Source organism: Tursiops truncatus, chromosome 10, assembly GCF_011762595.2.
Source record: "Tursiops truncatus isolate mTurTru1 chromosome 10, mTurTru1.mat.Y, whole genome shotgun sequence".
NCBI classification, from domain to species: Eukaryota; Metazoa; Chordata; class Mammalia; order Artiodactyla; family Delphinidae; genus Tursiops; species Tursiops truncatus.
The window spans coordinates 65,895,438-65,909,180 of NC_047043.1; the positions used below are offsets into that span (position 1 = coordinate 65,895,438).

At 39.8% G+C, this 13,743-nt stretch overlaps 1 protein-coding gene across 7 annotated transcripts in view; it reads right to left on the reverse strand.

Moving 5' to 3' along the window:
- DCAF1 (DDB1 and CUL4 associated factor 1) overlaps positions 1 to 13,743 on the reverse strand; it is a 93,015-nt gene that overhangs the window by 24,436 nt on the left and 54,836 nt on the right. For all 7 annotated transcript variants that reach the window (XM_073811164.1, XM_073811165.1, XM_019947487.3 and 4 more), the window contains 8 exons: positions 12,457 to 12,626; positions 8,974 to 9,098; positions 6,257 to 7,520; positions 5,476 to 5,674; positions 4,453 to 4,535; positions 3,814 to 3,898; positions 929 to 1,162; positions 265 to 358 (listed from right to left, as the gene is read on the reverse strand). In XM_073811164.1, coding sequence (XP_073667265.1) covers positions 265 to 358; positions 929 to 1,162; positions 3,814 to 3,898; positions 4,453 to 4,535; positions 5,476 to 5,674; positions 6,257 to 7,520; positions 8,974 to 9,098; positions 12,457 to 12,626 — 2,254 coding nt within the window. The remainder of the gene's footprint in view (positions 1 to 264; positions 359 to 928; positions 1,163 to 3,813; positions 3,899 to 4,452; positions 4,536 to 5,475; positions 5,675 to 6,256; positions 7,521 to 8,973; positions 9,099 to 12,456; positions 12,627 to 13,743) is intronic.

Sequence of the window (13,743 nt, forward strand, 5' to 3'; positions counted from 1 at the left end):
TACGCATGGTAAATTACTCATGAAATTTCTTTCTATACAAGATTTACTTGTTATCTTCAAAGCCAGTGGCCCTCCACTCTAAATCGACATTATTCTCATCAACAAATTTTGTCACCATTTGTACTATTATTTTATCTCTTATGTTACAACTTTGAAATGTTTTTCAATTCACATTTGACAGACATTTCTAAATAGGAAGTATCAAATTAAGTGAGTGGGGAGAGGAGGGAGAAAGAGAATAATGAAAAGTGAAAAGTTTATTACCTCCATACATCACTGTCCCCGTGTGGTTGAACACCACTCGACACTGATCTAGAGCAGGAACTGTGTGTAAAAGATGGAAAGTACGAAGGTCCCACTAGGAGGGGAAAGGTCAAGGAAAACTCTTTTCCCCAAAACTTCTTATTTAACCTCATGAGGGAAATTCTGAAATACCACTTTCTTTTCCCCTCCTTCTAGGTATTAATGCTTTAGAAGTCAACAAGATCAAGATAAAGCAAAAGCATTCAGAATGCATATCACTGAATAATGACCCTGAAAATCTCCTATAATATCCTCATATACATAAAAACTACATGAGCTCCCTCTCTCCCAATAGTAGCACTTCTTTTTACTCTTATGTGTCATTTCTATAGAGCAAAAGTAAAATCCTTCTGAAGACAGATAAAAGTCAATCTGACACCTGGGGAAGTGGGAGGGAGTAATCTGGTCACTTCCCAATACAAAGAAAACATGCTAGTAAAAGTCATCGATAATTACCAGTATCAACTGAATCCCCTACAGATTCAATAATACTTCAAACCAAAGGAAAAAAACCAGGTTATTTACCTGTGTGGATACTTCGACCAGGTATTGGTAGAAAGATAAATAATTTCTGCATTACAAACTAGGTAACAAATGGCAATTAAGACATGGGCATAAAGGATACAATCTCAGTATTAATGATGACCTCCAGCCCATTCGGATGGAAAACGCCACTGATGTTCATGTTGAACTTGTCAAACTTGTGGATGGCCTGTGCAGAGCGGACATCCCAGAGGACGCCATCATTTAAGACAAGATCATCTGTAGGATTAAAGGTGGCACAGTTCCTCTTGTAGTTGTTGGCAAGATCTGGGTTAAACAGAGTCAACAGCTTGTTGCCAGTCTGAATATCATAAATCTTTAGAGAAGAAGGGGTGGGAAGAGAAAAATCAGACCAATCCATCCACTGACGAATTCAAACAGAAGCTGCGTAAAATATCTCTCTCATGCTTTCCAAAGCCCATCAAAATTATAAAAGGCCTAACATTGAAAATAACTGGAAAATAGGAAGACCACACCCATACAAGCAAAGTTTATGTACTCTGGTTCCCATTCAAGGTTTGAAAAGTCTCTTTGCCACAAGTAAGAAAATGAGAAGTGAGACTGCAATAGGGATAAGAAAACCCTCTTCTTTCCCATCCCACTTTCAAGAAACAGAAAATGTTTCTAAGACTGAAACTGAGAAACTCTCCATGTGGACTAACCAACATTACTCACAGAATACTCTGACAGGTTACTTTTTGGAGAAAGGCATCAACAAAATGCCCTTTTCTCCTTAAAATATCCCAATATACTATCCAAAGTCTACAATGTGCAACCCATGCAGAGACCAGATCTTTCCCATCAGCTTACAGACATGCTGTAATATATCCAATCTTTTTAAAAAATCCTCCTTTAATAGAGGAACAAATAGGGAGACACCACAAGGAAACAAACAAATCCAGATCGTGGGACAAGACAACTAGCCTGGTCTCTTCAAAAGTCAATGTCATGAAAACTGGAGAAATGGTTCTTGGCTTTAAAACATTAGTGAGACATAACAACCAAATGCAATATGTGAATCTTGGCTGGATCCTGTTTAAAAAAAAAAAAAAAAAAACATTTGAAACCAAACACATCAGGAACAATCGGGAAAACTGAGTATGAGATGGATATTAGTTGATATTTGGGAATTACTATAAATTTTCTTATATTTGGTAACTGTGATTATGTAATAAAATGTCACTATTGCTAGGATATACATGTTATAAGAGTTAGGGATAAAATGTTTGCAACTTACTTTCTATAATTCAGAAAAACACACATATTTACACAGAAAGAAACTATGGCAAAATACTAAACTGATGAATCTAGGTGGTAGTTATGTGTACTACTATTTCAACTCTTCTATATATTTTAACACTTTCAAATTAAGTTTGGGAGAAACCCTCTCTTCGCCACTCCATATCCCCCACCTCAAGCTACTATCCCCTCTTCTTTTCATTTTTCAGCAAAATACTACAAAAGACTTGTCTATACTCAGTGTCTCCACTTCTCTCCTGTTCTCTCGTGAACCCACTCTAATCAGATTTTTCATCCCAGTGCACAGAACTAGCTCCTGACATGGTTAACACTGACCTCCACATGGTTAGTCAAAGGTCACTTCTCAATTCTCATCCTTTTTTTTTTTTTTTGGCCATGCCACACAGCTTGCAGAATCTTAGTTCCCCGACCAGTGATTGAACCCCAGCCCTCAGCAGTGAAAGCCCAGAGTCCTAACCAGTGAATCCCCGGGGAATTCCCTCAATTCTCAACTTATGTAACCTATCAGCAGTTTCTGACCCAGGAGATCAATCCTTCTTCAAAAGAGTCTTCCCTTGCCTTCTAGAGCACATCTTTTTCCTGAGGTCTCCTGCTACCTAACTGGCCACACACTTTGTTCTCCTTCCCAAGTTCCTTCTCACATGGGCAACTTCTAAATACTAGCACATGCCAGGACTCTGTCTTTACACCACTCTTCTCTAGCCTCCTTAATGATCTCATCCAAGTTCACAGTTCATACTGTCGACAAGTGAACAACTCCCATATTTATATCTCCCACCCCAGACTTTTCTCCTGAACCCCCAATTTGTATATTCAACTGCCCATTCCCTATTTGAGTGGCTAAGGGAATCACAAACTCCATGTATCCAAAACCCCAGGGCCCAGCTGCATCACTTCTCATTGCCTCCACCACGCCCACCTAGGCACAGCCCCACTGCGCTCTCACATATTAGCTGGCACAACACCCTCCTAACTGGAAAGCCTCCTCTTGCTTCTCTCACAGAAACCAGACTCACACTTTAGGAATTTTACATCCAGTCATGTGCTTTCTTGCTCACCCTCCAGTGTCTTCATCTCACTCAGAGGAAAAACCAAAGGTCTTAAACAACACATTGCAAGAGGCTACATGCTATGCCCCACCACTGACCTCAGCCTTCTTCCTCCCACCTCCCAAGTAAGGGCTTTTCCCTTGCCATCCCCCGTCTTAGATCACTTTTCCCCACACATCTGCATGATGCCCACACTTCCTTCAAGACGCTGCTTAAACATTACCCAATCAGTGACACTGATTTCCTAGATAAAAAGGAAGTCCCCCACACCACCACCAAGCACTTCCTACCTCTTACCCTGCTTTCTTTTCCCTGGCAGCACTTACCATCTGACATACTATATATTTGCTTCTTTATTCACTGTCTCCCCAGTGAGGCTCCATAAAGGCAGGGACTTTATTTCATCTAAAACTTAGTGTTTGAAAATATCTGCTCTGCTAATGAAATAGTTCTCAAATTGTCAGATAAAGTTCTCTTCACATTTTCCCATATAACTCAGAATTACTTCATTACACTTACAGATTCTATCTGGAAAGAATATCACTGAGTAATTTTTTTTTGTCACCCACAGGACTTAAGTCCTCACACTCAGTCCAGAAGATCTCAGTATAAACAAATATACAAATCACTTGAAAGAAGTGGATTCTAAAGTACTTACATGGGCAATGTCTCCTTTTGTGCCTATGACTCGATCCTGAGAGTGCTTACTGAACTCAACATAGTGATCTTCTGTGAAGGAATGCCTATGAACAAACAACAGAAGTACTGATATAACTGACCTTTGGGACATAATTATTCAACTGACTGAAAACAAGGTGATCCTCAGCCTCTTGCCTGACTATACTCACCTAAAGATTCTAAGCTCCCAAAGAGGAAAAACTTGTACACCTAAGATTAAAAAGAAAATTCCCTCCACCAGTTTGTCCAAGCAGATCCAAAATAATTAATGGAAACTACCTGGTTAAAGAAATGGCTAACTGGGTACACGTGCCTTTGAAATATGCTCCAGCTAAGATAGCAATGTACGCATGTGAACATGAGAAAATACGTAGATGTGCCATTTTGGATTAGTGAAGGGTCTGCTGTGTGATGGGAATGTATATACCTACCCAGTAAGAAAACCCAGCAATTAAGAAAAATAAAATCTTATTAAACATGTACCACAGATGAGGAAGAGAGAAGTCAGCAATATGACTTATAGCATTCCTCTTTTTCCCAAAAGCCTTTAAGTCAAAGAATCAGATGAAGGGGATAAACTGTAAAACAGAGAGACTAGGTTATAAAAGTAGATACATACTTCATATCAAATACTGATTTCATTCCCCAAAGTGCAGACAGAGGCTGGCTCCAAGTAGCAGATGTCAGCAGCAAGGACCCGTCCTAAAAGAAGATGGGAGGCCCAAGGTGGGTAATCATGTGTTTATATAAATGCCATCTTCCATTAGCATTCTAAAATATAAAATATACTGTTGGATTATAAAGAAAACAGAAAAACTTTTAGGAACCAAGAAATGGTCAGAAGCTGCTAGGACTTAAGTAACATGTACCTCCTATGTCCTAAAAAATAACTAAATTTAAGAATATTAAATCCTCCTAAAATATAATAGTTCCAAGGCAGGGGGTGGGGGGATGTGACACTTGGAAAGATGTCAAAGATGGTTCCTACTTTCTTAATATTTGGCCATATTTCTCCATCTATCTCATCTGAATTATCAGTCAACTGGAAACAGTTGTTAGACTTCCTAGCTAAGGATTCTTAAAGGTTTTTCAAAGAGAAAGCCCAATAAAAAGGTCAACCTCCTTTACTTTAAAATCAGGAAAATTATTCTTGTCATCTTAACAGTCTTGACTTTTAGAAACAGCAAAGGCATGAATTTCATCCATAGAATAGTGTTAATAAACTGTGAACTACCACTGGAATCATATGCTTGTTTTCCTAAAAATTCACAGTACTCTGAGATTTCCTTCCAACACAAAAAGAAAACTTTAGTGGTCACAGTTGATAATCTCCATTTCCAAATGAAGCAAATTAAAAATCTATCTATGTTCAGGTCTTAGAACAAGGGTTGGCAAACATAGGGCCAGATAGTAAATACTTCAGGTTTATGCAGGCCATATGATCTGTGTTGCATGCAACTACAGTACTCAACTCTGTCATGGTAGCATAAAAGTAGCCATGACAATACATAAATGTACGAGCATGGCTGTGTTCCAATAAAACTTTATGCACAAATACAGGAAACCAGTCAGACCACAAGCCCACAGTTCACCAACCTATCCTAGAACAATGATTGAGAATAACCTAGGAAGGGACCTTTACCCTGGAAGGTTCAAGGTGTGTGATAGCTGAGTTGTGACAGTTATAGCTGGCCTCCTCCTGTCCACTAAACACATTATAGAGCTTCAATTGCCCAGTGCAGGTGCCAAGCATCAGGAACCGCTCTCGTGCTGAGAATGCACAACAGGTGAAGCCACTCTCATCCTCATTGGCTTCCCGGAACACTGAAATAGGACGGAACCTAAGCAAACAAAAGAGAATCAGAGACAAAGAACAGGCAAGGACTCAGAAAAAGAAAACTCTGTTAGAAGGACAGAAGGAAAAACAAAACATTTATGTTTCAAATGGGTTCTTCCAAAATATCAGTGACCTTCAGTGGTTCATCTTCATTTTAAAAGAGAGAAAATGACCTTCACTTAAAAATTTTAACAATAACAAAAATTCCCATGTGTAAAACCTGGGATACCATGACCTTCACTTAAGATTTTTAAGGAATAAGAGGAGACAACTTGCACCAGCACAAAAACAAACTTGAGAGCCTAGTTAGGGACAGAGTGTTGCATGGGTTCTAGAAAACATACTAGTTATAGCAAGAACACAGAGTACCTTATCAATATATTGCCAATAATCACACGAGGAACCCATGGTTGACAAAAGGGGGTATAGTCACATTGCTCATGTATTCACACAGTGATAATTCCTAGTATTTCAGGCCAACAGATGGTTTTCTGGACTAATTACTTTATGCTGATATTACCCACATACTTTGACTTAAATAGAAAAATCATTCCAATTCCCAGGAAGTGAGGTAACCTCTCCTTACCTGCTAAAGATAAGGTGCCTATCAAAGCATCCGCCATCCACCCCTCCATACTTTGGAAATGATGCCCTGCGGTTTAGCCTTGAGGTAAAGTTTATTGGCGCTTGCCGCCTCTGTTTTGGCTCAGGACATTGGTGAGGAGTAAAGAGAGAGAAAGGTGGGCAGGTGGCAACTGGGTTCTTGCAGCGAGCATGCTGCTCTCTAAGATATTCTGTGATGATACTGTCCAGCGTAGGTGGGGAAGGAAGATGTCTGTCCAACTGCTTTTTTATGGCTGGGCTTTGGCTGTAGGCGCCATGGTCCGACTTCTGCCGCAACACTCTGATTTTCCTGCCATTGCAGGGTGATGGCCTCTCTCTGATAAAACTGATCCTACCAATCAAAGGAGAGTTGCCTGCATAAGACGGGCCAGGCAGAGCTAGTGAACCCTGGGAGGCCCGTGGCTGAGGATGAGCAGTGGGGGCAGAAGGGGCAGAGGCACCCACAGCAGCATGGCTGCCCAGTCGAGTTGCAATGCCATTGGCAATGCGAGGGGTACGGGGAAGAGAAACAGGAGAAGCAGCAGCAGTGACTGGGGTGAAGGCAGAAGAATGGGAGGCAGCAGTCATGGGCAGGTCAGCCTCTTTAGTCAGCACAGTTGCTGTCTCCCCAAGCCCTTTAGAAATGAGATGGTTTCGTATCAGCAGAAGCAGCTCTTTCTCAGGAAAGGAGATCCTTGACTGGGCAACAACATCTGCTTTCTGCAGTCGTGCCAGTGACACATCAGTGCCAATGAGAAGTGGCTTTCCTGACACCCGTTCAATGAGCTCAGCAGCATATTTGCAGAACTTGACATGGTCACTGCGTTTGTCCTGCAGCACAGGCTCTTTCATCAGTTGCTGGATTTGACAGCTGCTGAAAAGGGGCAGTTTGCTGATGATCTGCCGGACAGTGCTACTGCGAGACAGGCCCACCAGGGCCTTGCAGGCCAGGGCCCGGATCTGGTCTGCATCTGTGATGGGCATCTTGATGGAGAGTAAGGACAGAAGCACCTTGATGCCATTGTTGGACTGGACCACATTCCACATCTTGGCCAGAGTGTGCTCACTGCTTTTGGGAGTCTGAGGCAGCTTTCTCCGAGGAGTTCCAGAGATAAATTTGCCAATACTAGAAATTCTGTTATCCGGGCCACACACACAATTGATGATAATCTGAAGTGCTGACTTCTGAATTTCAGCATCATGAATAAAGAACTCACCCTCAGCCACTCCCAAAATAATGCTGATACCTATTGGGGAAAAAATAAACATTTTATATTATTCCTCATAAAACTAATGGCCAACTTCAACGGTTATACCAGAGTCAGAATTTAGAGTTCTATTCATTTTGTTCCACTTAAAAGAAAACTAGGGCTTCCCTGGTGGCGCTGTGGTGGAGAGTCCACCTGCCGATGCAGGGGACGCGGGTTTGTGCCCCTGGCCGGGAAGATCCCACACGCCACGGAGCGGCTGGGCCCACGAGCCATGGCCGCTGACCCTGCACGTCCGGAGCCTGTGCTCCGCAACGGGAGAGGCCACAACACTGAGAGGCCCGCATACCACAAAAAAAAAAAAAAAAAAAAAAAACTACACTTTTTTAAAAAAAAGTATAAGGAGGGTTTCCCTGGTGGCGCAGTGGTTGAGAATCTGCCTGCCAATGCAGGGGACACAGGTTCGAGCCCTGGTCTGGGAAGATCCCACATGCCACGGAGCAACTAGGCCCATGAGCCACAATACTGAGCCTGCGCGTCTGGAGCCTGTGCTCTGCAACAAGAGAGGCCGCGATAGTGAGAGGCCCGCGCACAGCGATGAAGAGTGGCCCCCGCTTGCCGCAACTAGAGAAAGCCCTCGCACAGAAACGAAGACCCAACACAGCCAAAAATAATTAATTAATTTTTTTAAAAAAGTATAAGGAATAGTTTGTATAAAATGAAATCAGTTCTATTACAGTGCATCTTTATGACATAATACCTTATATGTTAAATAGGGGAATGACGTCAGCATTATGTGGAAGTCACCCAGGGTCATGTACAAACTTTCCTGGGTAAGTAGAGCAAAAATAGTGGGAATAAATAAAAACCTTCAGCAGGAAAGGAAAAAGCCCTCAGCCCGGCTGCTATAGTGGCAGCAAGTTAAAAACAAGTGGCTATGCCTTGGGCTTTCTCCCCAGAGTGGTACACCCTAGGGCCCACAGCCAGTCACACAACTTGCCATGCTCACCTTAGCAGTAGCCCTCATCAGCCCTGCTCTTAATAAAGGGTATTTTCAAACAAAGTGTATTTTCCTTTTGTTTTTGTGTATAATAGCTTCTATCCATTCTGCACTGCTTGGCAATTACTAATTTTGTTAGGGCTCAGATTACAAAGTTGCTAAACTTTTTTACTGTCTGCCCCAATCTATTTTTCTCATAAATTCTATTTTTAGCACAACACTCTGCAGAGTACAAGGTTTCCAGGAATGCACATGCACAATTATGTATATGTATACATATGTATAGGAAATGCCTATACCACCCAGAAAACCTGAATTCACTACCATGACTCCCTTATATGAAACTGATGGCATGACTTATAAGACTTACAAGGTACCCTCCTCTACTACCTTCTGTTCTAATACTGTAAAATTAGGTCAGGTAAGTAACAACCAGAATAGCAAAGGAAAACAAAGACCACGTAATAACAAAAATGGCAAGGTACAACCTACCTACAGTGGAGACGGTGGAGCCAGCCTCATCCAGCACATCCACTGATTCTGCCAACTGGAGCTGAATTTTTGGCACAACAGTGAGAATAGCCAAGACATCCAAAGCAAAGCGCACAGTGTCATTCCTGGACAGGAAGAAGAATTAGTCAAAGGGAAACTAGGATACAGCCACAAGAAACAACAACAGCTAAAAGAGAGAGACAATGGATCAGAACTACTACTGATATAGTAGGGACTATGGCTCTGTCCCTAGCCATGGCATCAGGAGAGGGCCTGTAAGTCACCACAACTTTAATTTCAAAAAACACAGGGATGGAATTTTCACCTATCAGACTGCTAAGATTAAAAACAAGGGATAATCCCCAATGCTGATGAAGATGTACAGAGACAAATGCTCTCAAACTTTTGGTGGGAGTAGAAATAAGTATACTCTTTTCAGAAAATAATTTGGAAATATGAAACAAAGTTCTTAAAACGTTCATAACCTTTGGCCCAGGAATTTCACCTCTAGGAATCTGTCCTAAGGAAATAATCAGAAGTATTCAATACAAACAAGTATTTATGCATTAAGATGTCCATTAACACATCATGGACAGCAAAAGAATTAAGAAAACTTACACAGACAAAAGGAATATATGTGTTAAATTATGGTACACTCATATGATGAACTACTTTGCAGCTACTGACAATTATTTTCAAAGAACTCTAAAGGACAAATGACAGCTCTATTTACAATAGCCCGGAGATGGAAACAACCTAAGTGTCCATCATCGGATGAATGGATAAAGAAGATGTGGCACATATATACAATGGAATATTACTCAGCCATAAAAAGAAACGAAATTGAGCTATTGGTAATGAGGTGGATGGACCTAGAGTCTGTCATACAGAGTGAAGTAAGTCAGAAAGAGAAAGACAAATACCGTATGCTAACACATATATATGGAATTAAAAAAAAATGTCATGAAGAACCTAGGGGTAAGACAGGAATAAAGACACAGACCTACTAGAGAATGGACTTGAGGATATGGGGAGGGGGAAGGGTAAGCTGTGACAAAGCGAGAGAGAGGCATGGACATATATACACTACCAAACGTAAGGCAGATAGCTAGTGGGAAGCAGCTGCATAGCACAGGGAGATCAGCTCAGTGCTTTGTGACCGCCTGGAGGGGTGGGATAGGGACGGTGGGGAGGGAGGAGATATGGGAACATATGTATATGTATGACTGATTCACTTTGTTGTAAAGCAGAAACTAACACACCATTGTAAAGCAATTATACTCCAATAAAGATGTAAAAAATAAATAAATAAAGGACAAATGAAAAGGCTCAAAATACAACATCAATGAAATAGAAAACTAAGATATAAAATTTTAAGTCTGACAATACCGAGTATTGGCAAGAAGGAATAAAAATGAAAACTCCCATAGACTGCAGTGGGAGAAGAAGATAGTATGAGCATTTTCCAAGCAACTTGGCAACATCCACTATAGATGAAATGAAGACACACTACAACCCAGGTTATACACAACATATCCTCAAGAGAGACTCCAAAAAGAGGTTTGTGGTACCATACATTTAACAGGAAAAAAAGAAACAAAAGACACTAAATGTTCATCAATAGGAGAATAAACTACAGTGCAGAAATACAAGAGTTCAAATATCAACACATAAATCTCAAACACGTAAGGGTGGCTATATACCTGAAACTTACATTAAAAGAGTAAATAAATAAGGGTGAAAAAAGCAAGCTGCAAAAGACGTACACAGGATAATATTTTATATAACTTTAAAACATACAAAAGAATAATATATTATTGTTTACACACCCACACATATGTATAGCATAAAAAAATGGAGAGAATGCACACCAAGTTCAGAAGACTGGTCACTCTCAGGAGGCAGAAAATGGAAAGGAACTGAAACAGAAGCAAATACGGCAACATGCCAACCCTGGGTATGGAGTAGTTGTTATATTATTCTCTGTATCTTTATGTATTTTGAGATATTTCATCTAAAAGATGAGTTTGATTAAATACTATAATCTCAAATATGTATATTTACATACATTATGGAAAAAAGACTATTAAAAAAGAAATTAACAGTGGCTAAGAATAATTTTCATTTCTAAGGTTTTATATATTCTAAGCAAAACAAGTATTTTATTTTTAAAGTTAAGCTTTTAAAGGACATATTTATATTTTCTTATGTAATCAAATATGAATTTACCCCTCAAAAAATGTATTTATAACCTTCCTCATTATCGTCTGAGTTTCCATCATCTTTAAAGCAATGTTCTCCAAGTAAATATAACCTACTTTAATACTCTAAAACAGTGGTTCTTGAAGTGTGGTTAGGGGACCCTAGGAGTCTCTGAGCCTCTTTCAAAAGGTGCTGATATAAAAACTATTTTTATAATAACACTAAGATGTTACTTTCCTTCGTCACTCTCATTCTCTCAAGAGTGTATAGTAGAGCTTTCCAGAGGCTTGTCATGTGTGATGTCACAAAAGGTTGAATATAGAAGCAGATACGAGATATTAAACCAGAACATTTTAAAAACTTGCTGAAATCACCTGGTTTTATTTTGGAAACTTTTCATAAAAAATGCTAGTAAGTAATGGATTCAGATTATTTTTAAATAAATAAATATTTTTATATTTTCTCAGTTTTAATTTCCAATATGTTAAATATCAAGATGTAAAAACGAAAGTTTTTTTGGGTTCTAATAATTTTTAATACAGTAAAGGGATCTTGAGACCAAAAAGGTTGAAAACGGCCACTCCAAAGGTATTCCTCTAGATTTAATTACCCTGGGATTTAGCAAACAATCTATATGCACCCTAAATAAGCACCTCTTGTCTTTATGGCAGTGGGTGGATAGGGAAAGGAGGTCAAGAACCACTGTTTATAAATTTTGTTACTATCTTCCCTTCAGACTCCATCTTTTCCAAAATATAGTTTTAATTCTTTTTACATCATCCTCAAATAGAACCTACCCAACCTCCTGATTCCATTACCTATTTTTCCCTGAGCCTTGTCCCGCTTTGCTGTTTTCAACTGAATGGTGAAAATCATAACAAGAGCAAAAAATACAGTTTTATGTGAAGGTAAGATAAATCTTATATATGGTTGTCAAGCAACAGAGAGATGTTTAAAGTCTAAGTACCACAGAATACTGGACTCCAGTGTCCAGACAGGATTTCAACCCCACCTCTGCAGCTGTAGCCATGTAGATTATGTAACTTCTCTAAGAGTACAGATAATGATCCTTGCCTATTTTGCAGTATTTATAATCACCATGACCAAACACTCTATAAATTTAAAATGATATTATCATGCTTAATTATCATGCTTAATCTAGTTTCTCAGATTCAAGTCCAAAATTTCAATTCAATTCAACAAATGTTTGTTAAGCATACACTATTGTGAAAACCAACATTAACTTTAGCAAAAAGCAGACTTTTAACTTCATGGTCCCACCTTGCATAATAGGTCTTCCAATTACAAGCAATAGAAATAAGCTGCAATAAGAGTTGGACACAAGAAAGTTTGAGGAAGACTTCAGCTGGCTCCCAATATAGCTGCGCTGGGCCATATTCTATCAAAAACTCCATCATTTCCACAATCTGTTCATGAGTATATGAACATGCCTAAAAGGAGAGATACATATTATTATTTTTTTTAATTAATTAATTTATTTTTGGCTGCACTGGGTCTTTGTTGCTGCGCGAGGGCCTTCTCTAGTTGCGGTGAGTGGGGGCTACTCTTCGTTGCGGTGCGCAGGTTTCTCATTGCAGTGGCTTCTCTTGTTGCAGAGCATGGGCTCTAGGCTCGTGCACTCAGTAGTTGTGACTTGCAGCCTCAGTAGTTGTGGCACACGGGCTTAGCTGCTCTGCGGCATGTGGGATCTTCCCGGACCAGGGCTCGAACCCGTGTCCCCTGCATTGGCAGGCAGCTTCTCAACCACTGCACCACCAGGGAAGCCCAGAGATACATATTATTAAAGAACTCAATCTGCCTGCTATCTTCTCCAGCACAGCTCAGTGGTCAACAGATTTTAATAATAAAGCTAAGTAATAATAGCTTTCAAATCCCACACTTCTTGAGTCCACAGCCCACATGTGAAACAATGAATATATATAAATGTTTAATCTTTTATTTTATTTATAACTAGACTCATAATACATTTTGCCCAAAAAGGTAACAAAATGTTCAAATCATTGGTGCATATATTTCACAGCTTAAAAAGAAGCACCACGTAAAATAATTGGTTTCTTTTCAATTTGTGATTTTTAAAACACGCAGATACCAATCTTTGTTACAAAACATACTAAGTTCAAAAATGATAGTGAAGTGGAATTATAGATGCACCCTTTCAGAAAAAAAATTCCACACAGAAGAAGGTAGAATATCTAGTACTTTCCATAAAAGAAAGCCCTTTTACAGACCTCTCAGTTCATCTTTTAGTTCTAGTATTCCAGAGATAGAAACTTACAACTGGGAGCAAAATAAGTCCTCAATATACCCATTTTTTGTTTGTTTGTTTGTTTGTGGGTTTTTTTGGCCACACCGTGTGACTTGCAGGATCTTAGTTCCCCAACCAGAGATCAAACCCAAGCCACTGCAGTGAAAATGTCAAGTCCTACCGCTGGACCACCAGGGAATTCCCTACATCCCTTTTCAAGTATTCTGCCTCCACACAGTGCAAGTATAATCCAACAATGTACATCCCACGTGGACTCCACCGATATGAATGTGCATTTCAGG